The sequence below is a fragment of the Apodemus sylvaticus genome, chromosome 10 (genome assembly GCF_947179515.1).
Source record: "Apodemus sylvaticus chromosome 10, mApoSyl1.1, whole genome shotgun sequence".
Taxonomy (NCBI): domain Eukaryota; kingdom Metazoa; phylum Chordata; class Mammalia; order Rodentia; family Muridae; genus Apodemus; species Apodemus sylvaticus.
Window position 1 is genome coordinate 52,074,837 of NC_067481.1, and position 17,354 is coordinate 52,092,190.

General features: G+C 48.5%; 1 protein-coding gene across 4 annotated transcripts; it reads right to left on the reverse strand.

Annotated features, from left to right (window-relative positions):
- Nucleotides 1–2,572: 2,572 nt before the first annotated feature.
- Xaf1 (XIAP associated factor 1) lies at nt 2,573–15,342 on the reverse strand. Of its 4 annotated transcripts, none has more exons than XM_052195899.1 (6): nt 15,078–15,342; nt 13,368–13,503; nt 11,522–11,750; nt 9,557–9,645; nt 7,025–7,346; nt 2,573–3,939 (listed from the first exon to the last, which is right to left on the reverse strand). In XM_052195899.1, exons 1-6 carry the CDS (start codon nt 15,107–15,109, stop codon nt 3,767–3,769), a joined length of 981 nt encoding a protein of 326 aa, XP_052051859.1. In that variant the 5' UTR covers nt 15,110–15,342; the 3' UTR covers nt 2,573–3,766. The 4 variants fall into 4 exon arrangements, with proteins under 4 accessions (XP_052051859.1, XP_052051860.1, XP_052051861.1 ...); XM_052195900.1 differs by having other exon boundaries at nt 7,025–7,331; nt 15,078–15,339; XM_052195901.1 differs by having other exon boundaries at nt 3,811–3,939; nt 7,014–7,346; nt 15,078–15,334.
- Nucleotides 15,343–17,354: the final 2,012 nt, after the last annotated feature.

Consider the following 17,354-nt stretch of genomic DNA (forward strand, 5'->3'; position numbering starts at 1 on the left):
GTGTTCTCTGTGAGGGGTTAGAAAGGAAGACTTGTTACCTGCCAGGTAGAAATCAAACTCAATTCAACAAACTTTCGTTGCTTTTACTGTACCGTATCAGGTACTTCGGCAGATGTAAGTTGTTCGCTGGTGAACCCAGGACACACCCCACACCTGTGAAGATGACATCATCTAGGGTCACAGAACAGTACCCAATTTCTGCACAGTGAAAAGCCATCTGTAGTGGCATATTTCTGTAATCCCAGGTCTCAGGGGGCTGAGGCAGCCTCAAAAGCTAAAACTAAATAAATGCTAAGCTCAAAGCTAGCCTAGGCTACACAGTGACTCCCAGTCATCCTGGACTATGGAGCAAGATCCTGTCTCCAACAAAACACCAAGGAGTGTTAGCAGAGTGAGAGAAGTGTGGAGGTCCAGGCATGCTCACGACGCTGTGGGGATAGCACAAATAAGCGACTCATTTCCATGTAAGGGGAAAGTGACAAGGGCTTCCCAGGGGAGGTGATGTCTGAGCTAAGTTTTGAAGGATGAGTAGGATCTGCAAGGCACACCAGGCTGACCTAATGATGGAGGAAAAGCTGATTCTGTTACAGGTGGTGGGGACGGCATGTACAAAGCCCAGAAGTGTGAATTCATGTGATGTGCTCACACTGATGGGGTAATAAGTGCTTGCACATCTTGAACTTGTAAACTCTGTTTAACAAACCAAACTAACCCTCCCCCCACCAACAAACTTTGTATGTAGACAGACTGTCCAAGGTTATGAGCCTCTACTGGGGATAGCATGGATAGGGAGGCAAGTTAATCTGGAAAAATGAAAACAATTGAAAAGCCAAATCAAGAGCTGGGACATAGCTTGGGAATAGAGTGATTGTCCAGCACACCCTAAGCTTTGGGTTTAATCCCCAGCACTGTACAAACTGGACATGGGATGCTTCCCAGAGCGGAGTGTGTGTGTGTGTGTGTGTGTGTGTGAGAGAGAGAGATAGGTCTTTACCTTCTACCTTGTTTGAGACAGGATCTCATTTGCCATTAGTGCAAGAGCTCTCTTCTGTTTATACTTCCTCTCTTGTAGGATAGCCAGGATTACAGCTACAACTTTATATAGATCCAGGGGACTCAAACTCATGTCCTTTACCTCCATGGCAAGTGCTTTACCCCTTTGAGCCTTTTCTCCCTGAGTTTGAGGGGGTTTTGCGCGCGCGCGCGTGTGTGTGTGTGTATGTGTGTGTATGTTTTCTTTTTTCAAGGATCTTCCAAATAAATGAGAATGGCCCTTCATTGACAGGAGGCAGTGGAACTTAGTGGCCCGTCAATTGCTACTGTAATCTTAGTAATATTTTTTTGTGCCTCAGCGTCTAGTCTGACAATAGGAATAGTAATTCCTTTCTCCTAATTCTGGGAAACTTAAATGCGCTGATCCTGGGAATACACCTTGGAGGTAGAAAGTGCTCTGTAAGAGCAAGGTGCCATTAGGAAGTGGGGCCAAGGTACTTCTGTATTTTCCTTATGAAGATGAGAACTCACCCATTTTGCAAAATGAGAATCTAGGGGTGTTGGGAACTTAATGGAGTTTCCTGGTGAGATGGTGTTCTAAGTGTATGGGGTGTAGGATCCGAACCCATGCTAGTAATCCCAAACCTGGGCTTGGTCCACCATAATATGACACAGCTGCCAAACAGCGAGGGAAACTTAAGGCTGTCCCGTCAACAGGGCGGCGCGCCCCTCCCACGCGGGCCTAGCGGCTGCGCGAGGCCACCACTGCCCTCCGGGTGCGTGGGTGCCTCGTGCCACCCGTTACCGGCTCGCTGCGCCCGGTTCGGGCTGCAGGGACGCCGAGCGCGCCTGCCCCTCCGCCCGCGCTGCTGCTCCCACGCCGACTCCGAGAGCAACAGGGGAGGAGCCCTGTGCTCGCCGCGGCCAAGCCCACAGCGGCCTTTGTGACGCGCAGCCACCCACTGGCTTTGCTAGCGGCCCGCCAGTCGCTGAGTCCCAAACCAGGAGTTGCAGATCCACTGACGGTGAAGGACGAGGGCGCTGCAGAGACCCACTAGGAAAGCACACAGATGGAGGCAGGAGATTGGAGCGAGGGGCACTTGGTGAGGGTCGCCAGGCGTTCTGCCCAATCCTCTGCTCATAGCAGCGGAGAGGTCTGAACCCAAGACTGTGTTCAGGTTGGTTCTCTCTAGTTTTGACCTCTGGGAGCTTTGAGCTTCCAACACCCAGGTGGGGTCTCCTCCCACTCCCATGCTAGCCATGGGTTTCCATTCTCCCATCATCCGATGAGGTAACACCTCACCCCAAAGGGTGGGTGACATGACTTGAACCTCACAAAACCTGAGGTCAGTTCCCCTTTCCAGCTTTCAGAAGCTGGTGCACACCTCACCCTTGGTCTTCTCTACCCCTGTGCTGAAGCAGTCCTGGGCTAAACGTGGAATACTGTGTCTGTCCCCAGCCACTCCCTCCCTCCCTGCTTTACTGCTTAACCTCACCTGAACGTCCCCTCCTCAGCTACCCCCGCCCCCGGGGAAGGGGGCTTCACCTTGTCACCCTCCCCATCACCGAAAAACACAGCTCAAAGGAGATGAAGACATGGTTTATTTTGGAGCCAAATGAGTGATTGTGGTCTAGAAATACAGATCCTGTTTGCCTCAGATATCCGTGTTCTGACCTTGGTAACAATTGTTTTTATAGTAACAGAACAAAAGTCACTTTACAGAGTCCGGTGATGCAACAGGTGGGAGCAAAGTGGGGAGGCCTTGCTGTGGGCCCCGGGTACACATGTGACGGCCTTCTTAGCAGCTGGGATCTGCTCATAGGTTCAGAAACTTCACCTAGGAAGTCACAGGATGTTGGGTCATGCACAGATGAGGGCAATTAGCAGCTTTTTAAGGGGCCAAGATAGCTCAAGATGGCCCCGCACCGTGGCTAACCAAGCTCAAGATGGCTAACTTCCCCACAACCATTGCCCTTCTAACAATCAGCCTTTTTTAGACTGCTCAGTATGAAGACTTTCTGGAACTTTAATTCTCCCTGTTCTGCCTTTCCCTTCCCTTCCCTCCCCTTCCCTTTCTTCCCCTCCCCCTTCTCTTTCCCTTCCTTTCCATTTCCCCTCCCCCTCTCCTTCCTTCCTTTCTCCTGAAGCATCTCCTCCTCCAGGCCTCATATTCCTAACCTGTCTTGTCCTGAAAAGCCAATGAGGAAAGCTAAGAAAAAGGAGAAACTTAGGATACAGCGAGGGTCTCTTGAGCAACCAACCCAGCAATTGCGCCTAGGTGCTTAGGAGTTCAGTGCAAGAAGCGAAAGCCTTTTCTCCCGGTCGTCTGTAGCTCAGAAGAAGGAAAAGTCATCTTCTGAAGCCCAAAGTTGAAAGCCTGTCTCTTTTCCTAAATAAAGACTGCCCAAAGTACCCTGGCCTGAGCCCAAGATGACACATTCTTCCCAAGGCCCTGGGGACATTGTGGAAGATTGAGCCCAAAGAATTAGGGGCCGGGTGGAGTGCTATCAGATGCTCTCCTGGATTCAGCATGGCCATATATGTTGCAAACGGGCACACACCAGCTGTGGTTACCGGTACAAGACCTGGATAAGAATGTGCCTGCTAGCATGCGTGCCTGCACACACAAGCATCCGTAATCATGGACTCAAGATGTGAAAGCAGGGAACTGTTGGGAAGAAAGGGGGTTCATAGGAGTGGGTTGGGGAGGACAGAGGCAATGGGGACAAGTATGATTACAGGACATTGTAAACATGTATGAACAGTTAGAAATTAAAGGGGCAGGGGGGGGGGGGATTCAGTTACAGAGACTGGTAAAGAAAGCAAAGTTTTGACCACCAGGAAAGGAAGCTGGGAAGCTAGTGTGAACTGGCGCTCGCTCTTCGGAATCCTGCTCGCCCTCCTCACTCGAGTTTCTTTTGATGAGCTAACCTCAGGCACTTCTCCTAAAGAAATGAAAATAGACATTAAAAAGCTTCAAGTGGGAGGCAAGTTATTTTTCCCGACTGATAGGGGCTGTGAAAGTCAGGGCTTATTGGAATGTTACATGAGCACTTTACCACAAGTACCACAGGGCCACATCCCTCCAATGCTGCTGGTGTCTGAACCACTGCCTCTGGGTGTTGCTGTCCCTTGTTCTGAATCATGGGGTGGTGGGGCCCTGTGACTGAGACTGAGATGGGCCTGCATAGAAGAGATTCTGAGCAGGGAGGATGACTGGAGACTTGGGTGCCTAATGGAGGTGGGCATCATGGGTGAATGGGGAGAAACACGTACATCTTCTGTGTAGCCATTGCAATTAGGGAGCCATGTTTACTTGGCTAGTGCCAAGTCTCAGAACTGAGGGACAGAGGGATGGCTTTGTCGATATGTCCAAATATTCGTGTTTGTATATGGGTGTATCAGGGCTCACAGGTCAAATACAGATGACCCACCAACTTCCAACTTCAGAGACCCAAAGAATCACTGTGTCAGAAATAAGGATCCTCCCTTCATAAGAGTCCGTGAGACTCAGAGTATCGAAACAGAAGCAAACAGTTGAAGCAGTTTACAACCTTGTACAGTCTCTCAAGAAAAGGCAAAAATGGTTCTCCCATTTGGTACAAGTGATTTTTATAGTTCTCAAGGGTGAAAAAACTTCTGCCCACCTTTTCCCATAGGTTCCCCAGGTGGTGGTGGTGGTGGTGGCTTGAGAGCCTTCTCTGGTCTAGTGTGAGGGCTCAGTTGTGCAGCGTTTCAACCCTGACATAAGCTAAGAAGCACCCGGGCAGATGCATACCAGCTGCAAGCCAGAGCAGACAAGGGCAGCGTGTCTCCTGCTTACGGGATTCAGTAATGAGCTCTCAGTGTACTTTCACACTGAATCGCATTTTCATACTGAAAATGGACCATTACGGTGGATTCCTTACAATTTCTGCAGACGTACTTAGATTAAAAAATGGTCCCCATTTCTCTGAAATTCAAATTTGATCGGGCATATTGTATTTCTACTTGCTAAGTCTGACAAAGATGGAGAAAAATGTGGAAGTACCCACTAAGGATGAAATTAGTTCATTTTTATAAACATAAAGTGCATAAATAAATTAGAAAAAAAGATCTAGATCTCCTGTTTTGAAGGACTGCACGTCTGGGGGGGGGGAGGCAAATGGCCTTTTTCTTGGTGTAATGAATATACAAAGATAACACATGGTCCACTGACTCTTCAGCCCTGTGTTGGCTGAGAGAGTTCATGTTGAGAAGGACACCTGCAGGCTACTGAAGTTGCTTTCTCAGTGATGTGTTTAGAGAAGAGTACGAGGGGAGAATTAGCTTGTGTGCACGTGTGATGCTGGACACTGAACCTAAGGCCTTCTGCGTGCACGATGACATGTTTTACCATTGAACCACTTACCCAGTCTTCCCTTCTCCATTTGTTTGTTTGTTTACTTAAATTTTGACACAGGGTCTTACTATTTTAGTTGGCTTTCAATTCACTATGTAGCCTAGGCTGTCCTCAAATGCCGGGTCCTCCTGTCTCAGCCTTCCATTTTAAAAATTTGTGTGGCATGCAGATGTGTGTGTGAAGGTCCATGCTCCCGTATGTAAAGGCCAGAGTTTGCCATCTTGGTATTTTTTTCTTGATGTGTCTCTGCCTTGTTTTAGGATAGGGTCTCTTGCTGATCTTAAACTCAACATTTTGTCTAGACTGGCTGGCCAGTGAGTCCCCGGGACTCCCTGTCTCTGTTCCTCTAGCACACTGAGGTTTCTGGAATGAGTCACTGTGTCTGGCTTTTGCATGGTATCTGTAGATTTGAACTTATATCCTTGGGCTTGAACAGCAATCTCTTCAACCACTTAGTCACTGCTTTAGCCCCTGCTCGCCTCACCTTTCCCGAGTGCTAGGATTACAGGAATTCACCACCCCACCTGACTGAGTGTGCTGGTTTTTTGTTAACTTGACATAAGCTATGGTCATCTGGGAAGAGGGACCTCACATGAGAAAACTGTCTCCATCACACTGGCCTGTAGCAAATCCCTGTAGCTTTTTCTTGATTGATAATTGCTGTGTGAAGGGACCAGTTTATTGTGGGCGGTACCTCTGGCAGACTGGTGGTCACGGGCACTATGAGAAACCAGGCTGAACAAGACAGGAGGAAGCAAGGTGAACAGCATTCCTCTGTGGCCTCTAAATCAGTCCCTGCCTCCAGGTTCCTGTTCTGACTTCCCCAAGCAGTAAGGTGAAACAAAACCTTTCCTCTCTAAGTGATGTTAAAAAACAAACAAACAAAAAACCAATCATTTGGAACAATCATTTGGCAGAGCAGTGGCAGTGAACGTCTTAATACCAGTACTGGGGAGGCAGAGGCAGGTAGAGCTCTCTAAGGTCAATGCCAGCCTGGTCTATAAAGCAGAGTTCCAGGACAGCCAGGGATACACAGAGAAACCCTGTTCTGGGAAAAAATTAAAACAAAACCACCAAACCAAAGCAAACAACAAAAAACCCCAAACCCAAACAAAACCTAAGCAAGCAACCAAACAACCAGTCAATCAATCAATCAAACAAAACCCCATAGCAAAAGAAGATTGCCTTCTCAGGATGAGAAGGCCAGCTCTGGGTATGCTAGAGGCAAGCCACCAGGAGCCTTCACACCTGGAACCAGGGCCTTCTGCCTTATCTCCATCTGGAGGGAGTTCACTGCCAGCCCTGGACGTCCATCAGTCACTCTACAGCCTTGGAGAATCGTCACATGTAGGGTCTGATACAGATGCAGACAGAGAGAGGAGACAGCCTGTTCTTCCTTCAAAGGTCACTCATTGACTAGGAGGTGGCACAAACCAGGTAGCTGGAGAGAACGCACAAGGACACACAGAAGCAGGAGGAGGTGGGGGTGGGGGTGGGGGTGTGTGTAGCATGGGGGTCATGGCCAGCCACAAAACTGGGAAGGTCCCCACACCCCGAGGCTGGGGGGCTTTAAGACACTGCGCAGCAGATTCCCAGCCAGGCGAGGAGGCAGTTAGGGATGCGGGGAGAGCAAGGTACCTGGTGCTCACTTAGAATCGGCAAGGGAAGTAAGATGCGGCACTGACAACAGTTCCGGAGAACGTCATAGGCCGTCTCCTCTCCTTTAGGAAGAGCAGCCCACTGCTGGAGCCCAGATTTCCAAGGCAGATCCTCAGTGCCATTCTGGTCCTTTGTCTCTCGCTTTGTTGAACTGTGTCTACTTCTTGTCTTTGGACGGACATCTTTACTCACAGTGGAGCTTCGATTCCCAGTGTCCGTAAATGGAAGGGTTGAAGGAAGGACTATTGTACTTCCATCCTGGATACGGCTCACAGTTCTTGGGGCTGAACATTGTTTCTGCAAATGTGAATACTGTGTGAAATTAAACAAGCAATTACTTCAGCATAAAGAGTTGGACAAGACAGCCAAGATAACCTGGAAGGCTTCTCCACAGATAAAGGCTAGCAAGATGGCTCTGTGGGCAAGGGTGCTGTTGTCAAGCCTGGAGACATGAATTTGAACCTCGGAACTCAAACAGTAGAAAGAGCCCATCCCTACAAGACCTTCACTCAGCAAACACACACACACACACACACACACACACACACACACACACACACACAGAGAGAGAGAGAGAGAGAGAGAGAGAGAGAGAGAGAAAGAAAGAGAGAATACATTTTTTAACTTCTGCATAATATGAGGCAGACATTCAAATCAACAGCTAACTTTTCTAGAAGAAAGAAGACTCATGTTCCACGGATGGAAGTTTGGATACATCCCTCTAAAATCCAGGTTTTGGGGACCGGATCCAGTCTTAAAAGGGACTTGCTGCTCTTTCAGAGGACCCAAGTTCGGTTGGTTTTCAGCCCTCATGCCAGGCAGCTCACAACAACCTGTAAGTCCAGTTCTAGGGGGTATGATACCTTCTTCTGGCCTCCACAGACACTGCACACGTGTTGCACATACAGACAAGTAGGCACACACATATAAAAATAAATAAAATTAAATTTGAAAATAAGGTGCGACTGCACAAGCCTTTAATCCAAGCACTTGGGAGGTAGAGGCAGGTGGGTGTCTGGGGATTCAAGGCCAGCATGGTCTACATATCAAGTTCCAGGAGAACCAGGGCTATATAGAGAAATCTTGTCTCTTTTTGTCCCTTAAAAATAAAATCCAAATGTTACACGTGCTAACAAGGGGCTGTGTTGGCGCTGCCAGCTCCTCTCCTCACACCGCTGGCTCTTCTCACACACTCATGGGATTATAAAGACGCTTCAAGCAGGTGATCCAGCTGCTGGCTTGCTCTGCTGCATTCAGAGCAAGCAGCAAGGCCCTCCCTGGGCTCCTAATGCCCACACTCTGAACTTGGGAGTCTGAGGCTTCAAAACAGTGAGAAATATGTTTCTGTTATGTAGAAATTACACAACCTGTGGTCTTCTCTTACCGAGCTGCAAATGGGCGAGAAGACAGGTGTGGTTAATCTTGTAACTAGGGGCTTGGGCAAGAGGAAAATCCTAGTAGTAAAAAAATGAGAAGGAAGGAAAAGCCCCTTCCCCTGTACCACACTACCAGGAATAGCATGTTTCAAGTGCTGCAATATCAAAGATCCAGGTCAGCTCTAAGGCCCCTTAGTTCCGCTGTTCCATAGTGGTCTTCCTTCCTTCCTTCCTTCCTTCCTTCCTTCCTTCCTTCCTTCCTTCTTTCTTTCCTTCCCTTCCTTTCTTTCTGCCTCTTTCTTCTCTTTCCTTTCTTCCCTTCCTTTCTTTCCTTCTTTCCTTTTTCTTTCTTTTCTTTCCTTCCTTTCTTCCTTTCCTCCCTTTCTTTTTCTTCCTTCCTTTCTTTTCCTTTTTCCTTTCCTTTTTGACAGTGTCTGGCCCCAGATTGAGGGGTCTGTCTGCCTCTGCCTCCCCAGTGTTGAGATATTCTATATTTTTGTTTTTTAATAGCTGAATTGTTTAGAAAGGTGAGCATCCCTCTGTCCTGGGCAGGGCAGGTGGGTGGGTGGATGGGGGGAACAACAAGAAGTTTCTGGGAGAGAAGCTGTGGGATGTTTCTGAGGAGGAGAAGGCTCCACAAGACAAGAGGGCAACGTGGCTCGCCAGTGTGCTAACGGCATTTAAAGCAGCGGAGGGGCCACTCAAGTAAAGCTAGTGAAGCAGCCCCATCAGCCGCCATCTTCAGAGTCCCCTTTACACTCGGTATGCTGGGCGAGTTGGATGATGGGAAAAGCCCTTTTAGTTTCATGGGGAGGTCATAGAATAAATATGGGTAGAAAGCCCGAGAGGGCAGGCCCTGCATTATAATGTCCAGGCCCTGAGGGTTGGTGATGGTCAGAGGTGACCAGGGGCATGGGGAGTTGTCAGAGCTGCTCCTTGATGGGCTAGGCACAAATGAAAGCCAACTATACAAATGTGTCCAAAGGAAACCCTGGAACAAACCAAACCAAATAAGTGAAATAACAAACACCAGAACCTTTGATAACTGTGCTTTGCAAAATGTATCTAGAATCTGCTGTCATACCTTGCTTTTTGGAATATGAACTGGTCCCTGGCACAGTTAGAGAGTGGGTAATTGCTACTCACCATATGGGAGACATACTTATTTTCTGGAATCATTTGTTTGCAAATATCACAATACTTTTTTCTTCCAGGAGATGATATCATTCTCTTCCCTGAGTGAACAAAGAAACATCACAAATGACTGCTCTTGACAGTGGCTAGCCCATCTTTCTCCTGATTTCTCCCTTGGCCTGTACTCATGAGCATTCCTAGGCTAGCCTGGTCTTAGGTTTGCTGTACTGCAACACAGCTGCCTTAGCAAAACAGGAAAGGCTTACTGGATGACTGTTGGTATTATAGTGATACTGAGGGCAGAAGATGACCCAGATGAGGAGACATCTTCCTGGAGCACAACTGGTTTTTAATCAATTGAAATGGGCTGTACATATAGTTGCCCAGCCTGCCTAAATGAGCTATTCTACCCCGTTCCCAGCTCTGAGATTCAACCAGATGTTGGTTGTAACATCATGGTGCTAAAGTTGTATTGTACTGAAACTGTCAATGAACTTGTGTTGCAGACTGTTGGTTGTGTGGGAGTCCAGGCACAGTGTAATGAAGGAAAAATACACCAATCCCATACTTCCTGCCTCTCCTCCAGAAAATTTTGACCTTGGGTAGAGCGTTGACCTGGTGGGACTTACTAAGGGGTTTTACAGTTTCTCTGCATGTTACCACATTATCAAAACAACCAATGAAGTCCACGAAAGATGTGCACATTGACATCTGTGCTCTTGGCAAACTCTCCTATAAAGAGGTCATTGAATTTGGTCAACAGACTACAAAGAGGTCAGTGGTAGGGTATGTGTGAGGCTCTAGGTTCAAATCCCTGGAACTGGTGATACAGATGGGGGGAGGGGAGTTAGGGGAGTAAGGGAGGGGAATGTAGGGATGGGTGAGAAGGTGAGGGAATGAGGGCTGAGGGAGAGGGGGAGGGAGTAAGGGAGAGGGAGACAGAGAGGGAGAGAGGAAGAGAGGGGGAGAAAGAGAAGGAGGTGATACTAGAAAGCTGATATACAAACTTAGTCTTGAAGCAGCAGCCTCCTACCTGGCCATCGCTAATTGCTGTGGTTTAAATGAAAACACTCTGCACTCCTTGCGAGCTGGTGTGTTTGAACCTTAGCTACTAATGCTGTTTTGGAAAGTTGTGGCACCTTTATGAGGTAGAGTCTCCCTGGAAGAAGTCAGCTGCTAGGTGCAGGTTTCTTAGCCCAGCCCCAAGTCTTGTGCTCTCTGCTTCCTGACTGTGGGTTCGGGGAGACAGGAAGGAGTACCTCATGCTGTGGTCATGTCTTCGCAACACATCAAGGCTGTTATGTCCTCAAACTGTGAGCCACAGTGAACCCTTCCCAAGCTGCTTCTGCTTATCTTTTTTTTTTTTTAAATTACAGAATGATAAAAGCATGTGATAGCCTAGGACCTAGCTCGGTGCTGGAAGCTGGAGTGTCCAGTCTTGTTTGTTTTCTGATCTCTCTGTACGTTTTCATCTACAGGATGACTCAGGAGCACCTTACCAGGCTAGCATTATGTCTTTGGAATATAAAGAAAGCCCTACATGACCCAGGCAGTGGTGGCACATGCCTTTAATCCCAGCACTTGGGAGGCAGAGGCAGGTGGATTTTTGAGTTCAAGGCCAGCCTGGTCTACAGAGTGAGTTCCAGGACAGCCAGGACTACACAGAGAAACCCTGTCTTGAAAAACCAAAACCAACCAACCAACCAAACAAACAAACAAAAGCCCCTACATGTTTAGGATTCCCTGTGGCTTTCTCTCCCTCCTTCTTACACCCCCATCCCTGGCCTCTCAATTTCCCTGATTAAGTCATTGAAGGCTACTGCAGATACACAAGGAGGCTACTCCAGTTTAGTGGAAACACACAGAATGGACACTTCTCTCCTGTGCTGTCAAGAGTTCTACTTGTTGCATTCTGCCCAGGACACTGTCTGGCCCAGCAGCTGCCCTTTTCCTCTCCAGCTTCTCTCTGTTGCTCACCTTCCTCAGGCCTGCCCTCTGCACTCAGACACACGTCTCTGTGCTGGGCCAGTGCTCGGCGTGGGATGGGCTGCTTGCAGTGTGGACAATGCTCTGTCTGGCTGCCACAATGGGACTCATGGACGTCCAGATTGCTGAGTTGCACGGCCAGCTCACAGAACTTGCACTTGGCAGGATGCTGTTGGCTTTCCTTGGTCTGTGGGAAGTTGGAGGACATAGGCCCAATCTCCTAGGGAATTGAAGCCAATCAAAGAAAGTATTGGCAAGGGTCAGAGGCAGACAGTGTCCTTGGGGATTATGAATTCCTTAGACTCATCATTCTAGTTTGCTTTCTGTTGCTGTGATAAACATCATGACCAAAAGCAACTTGGGGAGAAACGGGTTTATTTCATTTTATACTTCAATACCACAGTCTATCATTGAGGGAAGCTAGGACAGGAACTCAAGGAAGGAACTTGGAGGCAGGAATTGAAGCAGAGACCATGGGGGAATGCTGCTTACTGGCTTGTTTGGCTTGCTTTCTTTACAATCCAGGACCACCTGGCACAGTGGGCTGGGATTTCTCACATCTGTCATTTATCAGGAAATTGCCTGTGGACACACCCACAGGCCAATCTGATGGTATTCTTAAACCAATATTTCCTCTTCCCAGGTGGCCACAGCCCATGTTAACAAAAACTAACTCATGGATGGTGGAAATCTCCCTGTCAAGCGTGTATGTATGTATGTATGTATGTATGCATGCATATATGCAAGTATGTACATATGCAGATGAATCTGCATCTCTGGGGTGGATGGTCTCCATTATTCTCCTAGCCACTCAGGTAGGGAGGTAGTGGTGGTGGTGGGGGGGAATTTTAATGACTAGCCTCTTCTCTCCTCTGTCTTTCTCCCAGGTTATCCTGTTTGCCTATAGAGGAGAATTCACTCCAACTTCAGCAAGGGAGGGCTTGCACTTGCTGCTGACATAGTCCAGATGACTCAAACTGTTCTGGCTAGGTTTATGTCAACTTGACTGAAGCTAGAGTTATCTGAAAGGAGGGAACCTCAACTGAGAAAATGCCTCCATAAGATCCAGCTGTAAGATGCTTCCTTACATAGCGATTGAGGGGGGGGGGCATCCCATCCCTGGGCTGGTGGTCCTGGGTTCTATAAAAAGAAAAGCAGGCTGAGCAAGCCATGGAGGAGCAAGGCAATAAGCAGCATCCCTCCAAGGCCTCTGCATCGGCTTCTGTCTCTAGGTTCCTGCTTTCTTTGAGTTCCTGTCTTGACATCCTGTGAGGATGAACAGTGATAGAGATGTGTAAGCCAAATAAACCTTTTCCTCCCCCAGTTGCTTTCATGGACTTTCATAGAGATGTGGGTTCAGCCCCAGCCCCGGCCTCTCCTTACATCAGTGGGCTAGCTGTGCTTCATACTTTGGTTCATGAGATCCTGGAGGGCAGAGACCAAAAGATGCTGTTCCAGTTTTCCTCTAGCGCCTAGTTTAGGGCCCAAGAAGTGCTGAATCTAAATGGTTGCCTGAGCTTGATTCTCGGAAAGATAAAGCCTCACGAGACTGACTCAAAAGGGTAGGAAGGAAGACTGAGCTGAGTCCTCCTGCCTCCTCCTTACAAGTCTCTGAAGGAAGAACAGTTAGCCTTTCTTGAAATGGAGCTCTTGTTCTGCTGGACCCATGGTCTTAGAGAAGCAAATGGAAAGGGAGAAACTGGGGACAGCCTCACCATAGCACAAACAAAAAAGAGGCCAAACATGGAGGGGCTAAATAACTTAACCACCAGGCCGGGGAAAGCTGGACTCCAGTTGCTGACCCCCCAGGCCCTCTCCCACCTGCCTACCTGCTCACCTGCTGGTGCACAGCTTCCATGTGCGCCTTCATCTTGGACTCTGGGATGGGCTCCTCACACTCCTGACAAAGGACCAGGAAGCGCAGGCAGTGGGCCTCATGGAGCGTGAAGTGGAGAGACGACACACTTCTTTTGCTTCAGAATGAAGTGGGGGAGAAAGAAAGGTGCTGTGTCTTAGTATAAAGTGCGAAGCCTTGCTGCATACCTGGGGTAAGTCCTTTCTAGGCCTGTAGCACAGAAAAAACAGTGATGCTGATAATGTGCTCCTGCCCTGCCAGGAAGTGTGAGGGCAGTACCTCACTGTCCAGGAGAGCGGAGGAAGGCGTTACCAGGGCAACAGGCAACTTTCAAGAGCGATGATAGATTTCATTTCCTAGATTGTAGGATGGTTTCATAAATAAGTACTATGTATCAAGATGTGTACTTCAAACATGTACAAGGTATCTAGGGCTGTTGGCACAGGCGTTCATGAGACAGACAGGGGGATGGCTAGTCCAAGGCCTACCTATGCTATAGCATGAGTTCAAGATCAGCCTGGGCAACTTAGTGATACACTGTGTCAAAAGGAAAGGGAAAAATAGAGCTGCTGGATGAAGCAACTCAGAGTGCTTGGCTGCTCAGTGTAAGGCCCTAGGCACAGTGCCCAGGACCACTCCCCAGCACCCCCACCCCCACAGAGAGGAGGAGGGGGAGGTAAAGTTTTATCCTTTTCCAGTTATCTCCTAGCAAGGCCATCATGAGAACAAATGAGCACGGCAGTAGGCACTGCAGCCCCGTCCAGCCCACACTTCAGAACCTCCAAGGGCTTCCCAGCTCTCAAGAGCAAAAGTCCATCCACCCAGCTGCCTCTGGTTCCTGGGCTCCCCTGCAGCTACCCAGAGGGCAGCCCTGACCCAGTGGCGTCTCCCACTTGCAGGGCAGGGTGTCCTCTGACAGGCTCATCACCAGGAATGCTGCGGCCCATTCCACCTGCTCATGCTGACGGCAGCTCGGGAGAAGGAAACATGGGCTGTATCCCTAAAGGACCAGTTGTTAAGGGGAGGTGTCTCCAGAACCCCGGGATCTGGCTCATAGCCTCACTGCTGTTAGCGGGATCCAGCTGTCCCCACAGCTGCACAGAATGACATCGCTTGCTCTGTTCGCGCCCCCCCCCCCCCATTCTGCCTGCCTACTTACGCCGTAGTCAATAGATCCTGAAAGGTGAGGTGGGATAAAGCTCTCTGGGGAGGTTTACCCCAGTGACCACAAGAGGTGGGGTCTGTTGAGACCCCAGCTCTCTTTACTTGGAGGTGTGGTCGTTGCCTCCTGCTCAGTCCTCCATGCTCTACTGCGCAGCTTCTTCGTCAGGCAGAGGACAGGAATAATCCTGGAACATCTCTCAAGGTTCCTCTCACAGATGGGTGGGAAGACCATGCTGCTGGGGCCCACACTACGGACCTAAGCTCTGACAGGAATGGCCTACTAGGGATCAGCCCCTCCATACTTCATGGCTGATCAGCCAGCCTGAAATACGCATGCTAAGGGGGAGCAGTGATATCGAGGTACCACTGCGCATTCTACCTAGAGATTTGGAACCTTTTCACTCCAGAGGTTCCAGTCCCCTTTGGCTTGCCCTCTGGTGTCACACTTCATCCTCCTCACTTCACAATTTCTTTTTTGCTCTGCTCTGCCCCTCTCTCTGGCCAGCCCTGAAGAAAATGCCTTCTTACCAGTTCCCACACACTTGAAAGTCAGCCTCCATGGTCAGCTTCTTGGAGTACTTCTGTGGAGTTTCGGTTTCTTTGCACGTGAGAAAACAAAACTGAAAGTGTTTCCCTGGGCCTGACTCATAGCAGCAGGGAGGAGACTTCTAGAATGCTCAGCCTGGGGCGGTTCCCAGATCCTGGCAGCTAGATACTCCCAGAAGGCCATTCTGCAGCATGGTCTAGGCTTCTGCCATGCCCCCAAGCCCTGTGCTGCCTCTGTGCTACTGTGACTGTGACCTCCAGGGTGGGGGTTAGCTGTCAGATTTCCTCTGGCCAGTACAACAGCTCCTCCCTTTCTCCCCCTCCTTCCCGTACTGGCTTTGCTTGAATCCGGGTCCCCGCCCCCTTCTCAACCTGTGACTGACTCCTACTTTGTTTCTTTGATGCTAAGCTTGAGTCTGCTCTCTGAAGAAGCAGCTCCTGCAAGCCCTGTACCCCTGCGTGGGTTCCAGTTTGTGGTGACTTTGAAAACAAAATCTGTGAGGAACTGGGCAGGGGCTTTGGGGTGCTGGATGACACCAATCCTGGCTACAGGATTTGGGGCAAGTCTTAGGAGTGGCTAGGGATAACTGTGTGTCTCCTGAGGTTGTCCTCTGTTGGGAAACAAAACAACAAAACAAAACAAACAAAAAATAATGGCAAACAATAATGTAAGGCCAAGGTGACAGGCATCAGGAAGAGGTCTTGCTATCCCATGCTCAGCTGGTAAAACCGAGGCACCAAGGGACTGAATAACCTGCACACAGGTTCCCAGGCAATGTGGCCCCAGGTATAACCCTTCTCCACAGCCACTGTGCTGGAGGAGCTGCACTCAGACCCAGTCAAGATAACTGGGAGCTTGAGTCACCTTAGCCTTCTGGAAGCTGTCTCCTGGCTGACTCACAGGTGATTTGAAGGTTCAGGTGCTCCTAGAAATTGCATGCAAAACTGCTGCTGTGTCAGTATATGTTTGTCCCAAAGAGGTGGCACAGCTCCAGGCAGTTGCCCTACAAGACTAGCCTACCTCATGTCTTCGAATCTTTGAGGTTCAAAGAAAATAAATTCTGGGGCTGGAAAAGTGGCTCAGTGGTTAAGAGCACTGACTGCTCTTCCAGAGGTCCTGAGTTCAATTCCCAGCAACCACATGGTGGCTCATGACCATCTGTAATGGGATCTGATGCCTCTTCTGATGTTTCTGAAGACAGCTACAGTATACTCATATTAAATAAAATAAATAAATCTTAAAAAAAGAAAAACAAATTCTGTTAAAGGCAGTCCATGACTAAAATTATCACAGTGCATAATGGAAATCAGTGGACATAGAACAATTTGCTGGTTTCCTGCATTCATTTGCTTTTATTCTCCACAGGAAGAAGCAGGGCGTCGTTAGATGAATGAAAATGACCAAAGGGTTTTGGAGTATAGGTAGTGGCATGGCATTTGCCTATCATACATAAGGCTGTGGAGTTGGTACCTAACACACACACACACACACACACACACACACACACCACATCACAAAGTATATCGAGGTGACAACTGATACATTCACCAATACAGCCATGCACTGAATAATGATGCTTCCATCAATAGTGAAACTGTACATAACACAGTAGCCACTTAAGATTACAGATTGACAACTGCAGAAATCCTGCCACCCAATGATGCTGTACACAGCAGTGAGACACTTGTACTTGTGTGCCCTTGGTTTGAATGCAGGGTACAAGAAAGCAGAGAGGCATGGGAACACAATCAAGATGTAGTAAAATGCCAAATAGAAATTAAGAGACAAAAAAATATAGCACACGTTTCATACAGGGCTGGTTCAGCGGATAAAGGCACTTGCTGTTAGTGTTCTGTCATTAAACCTGACGCCTGAGTTCAATCCCCGGGACATATATGGTGGAAGGAGACACCCAACTCCCCTGAGTTCTTTGATCGCTACACACACAAATGTTTTAAACATTGTGTACCGTATTTGATAATTGCAATAGACAGCTATGTTATTGGCTTGAGAACTTTACTATACTTCCTATTGTCATTATAGAGTATATCCTCTTTACCTGTACGCAAACTGTTTGGACTGGGCAAGTTGTTAGCAGTACAGCATTTGCTTAGCTGACACAAAGCCCTAGATGCAGTCCTTAGCATGACTGAAAGAAAACAATAATAAAAAATAATCACAATACTTTCTATTGACCATCCTGAAAGAAGAATTGGTTTGTTCTGAGCCAATTTGAATGACTGAGCCCCAGAAGTATA

Coding starts and splice junctions, on each gene's coding strand:
- Xaf1 (XM_052195899.1), bottom strand. CDS start 15,109: ATGGAGGCTGACTTTCAAGTGTGTGGGAACTG. Junction 7,347..9,556: donor ATAAGTATGTCTCCCATATG/GTGAGTAGCAAT, acceptor AATTTCACACAG/TATTCACATTTGCAGAAACA. Junction 3,940..7,024: donor ACTTCCCTTGCCGATTCTAA/GTGAGCACCAGG, acceptor TCATTTCTTTAG/GAGAAGTGCCTGAGGTTAGC.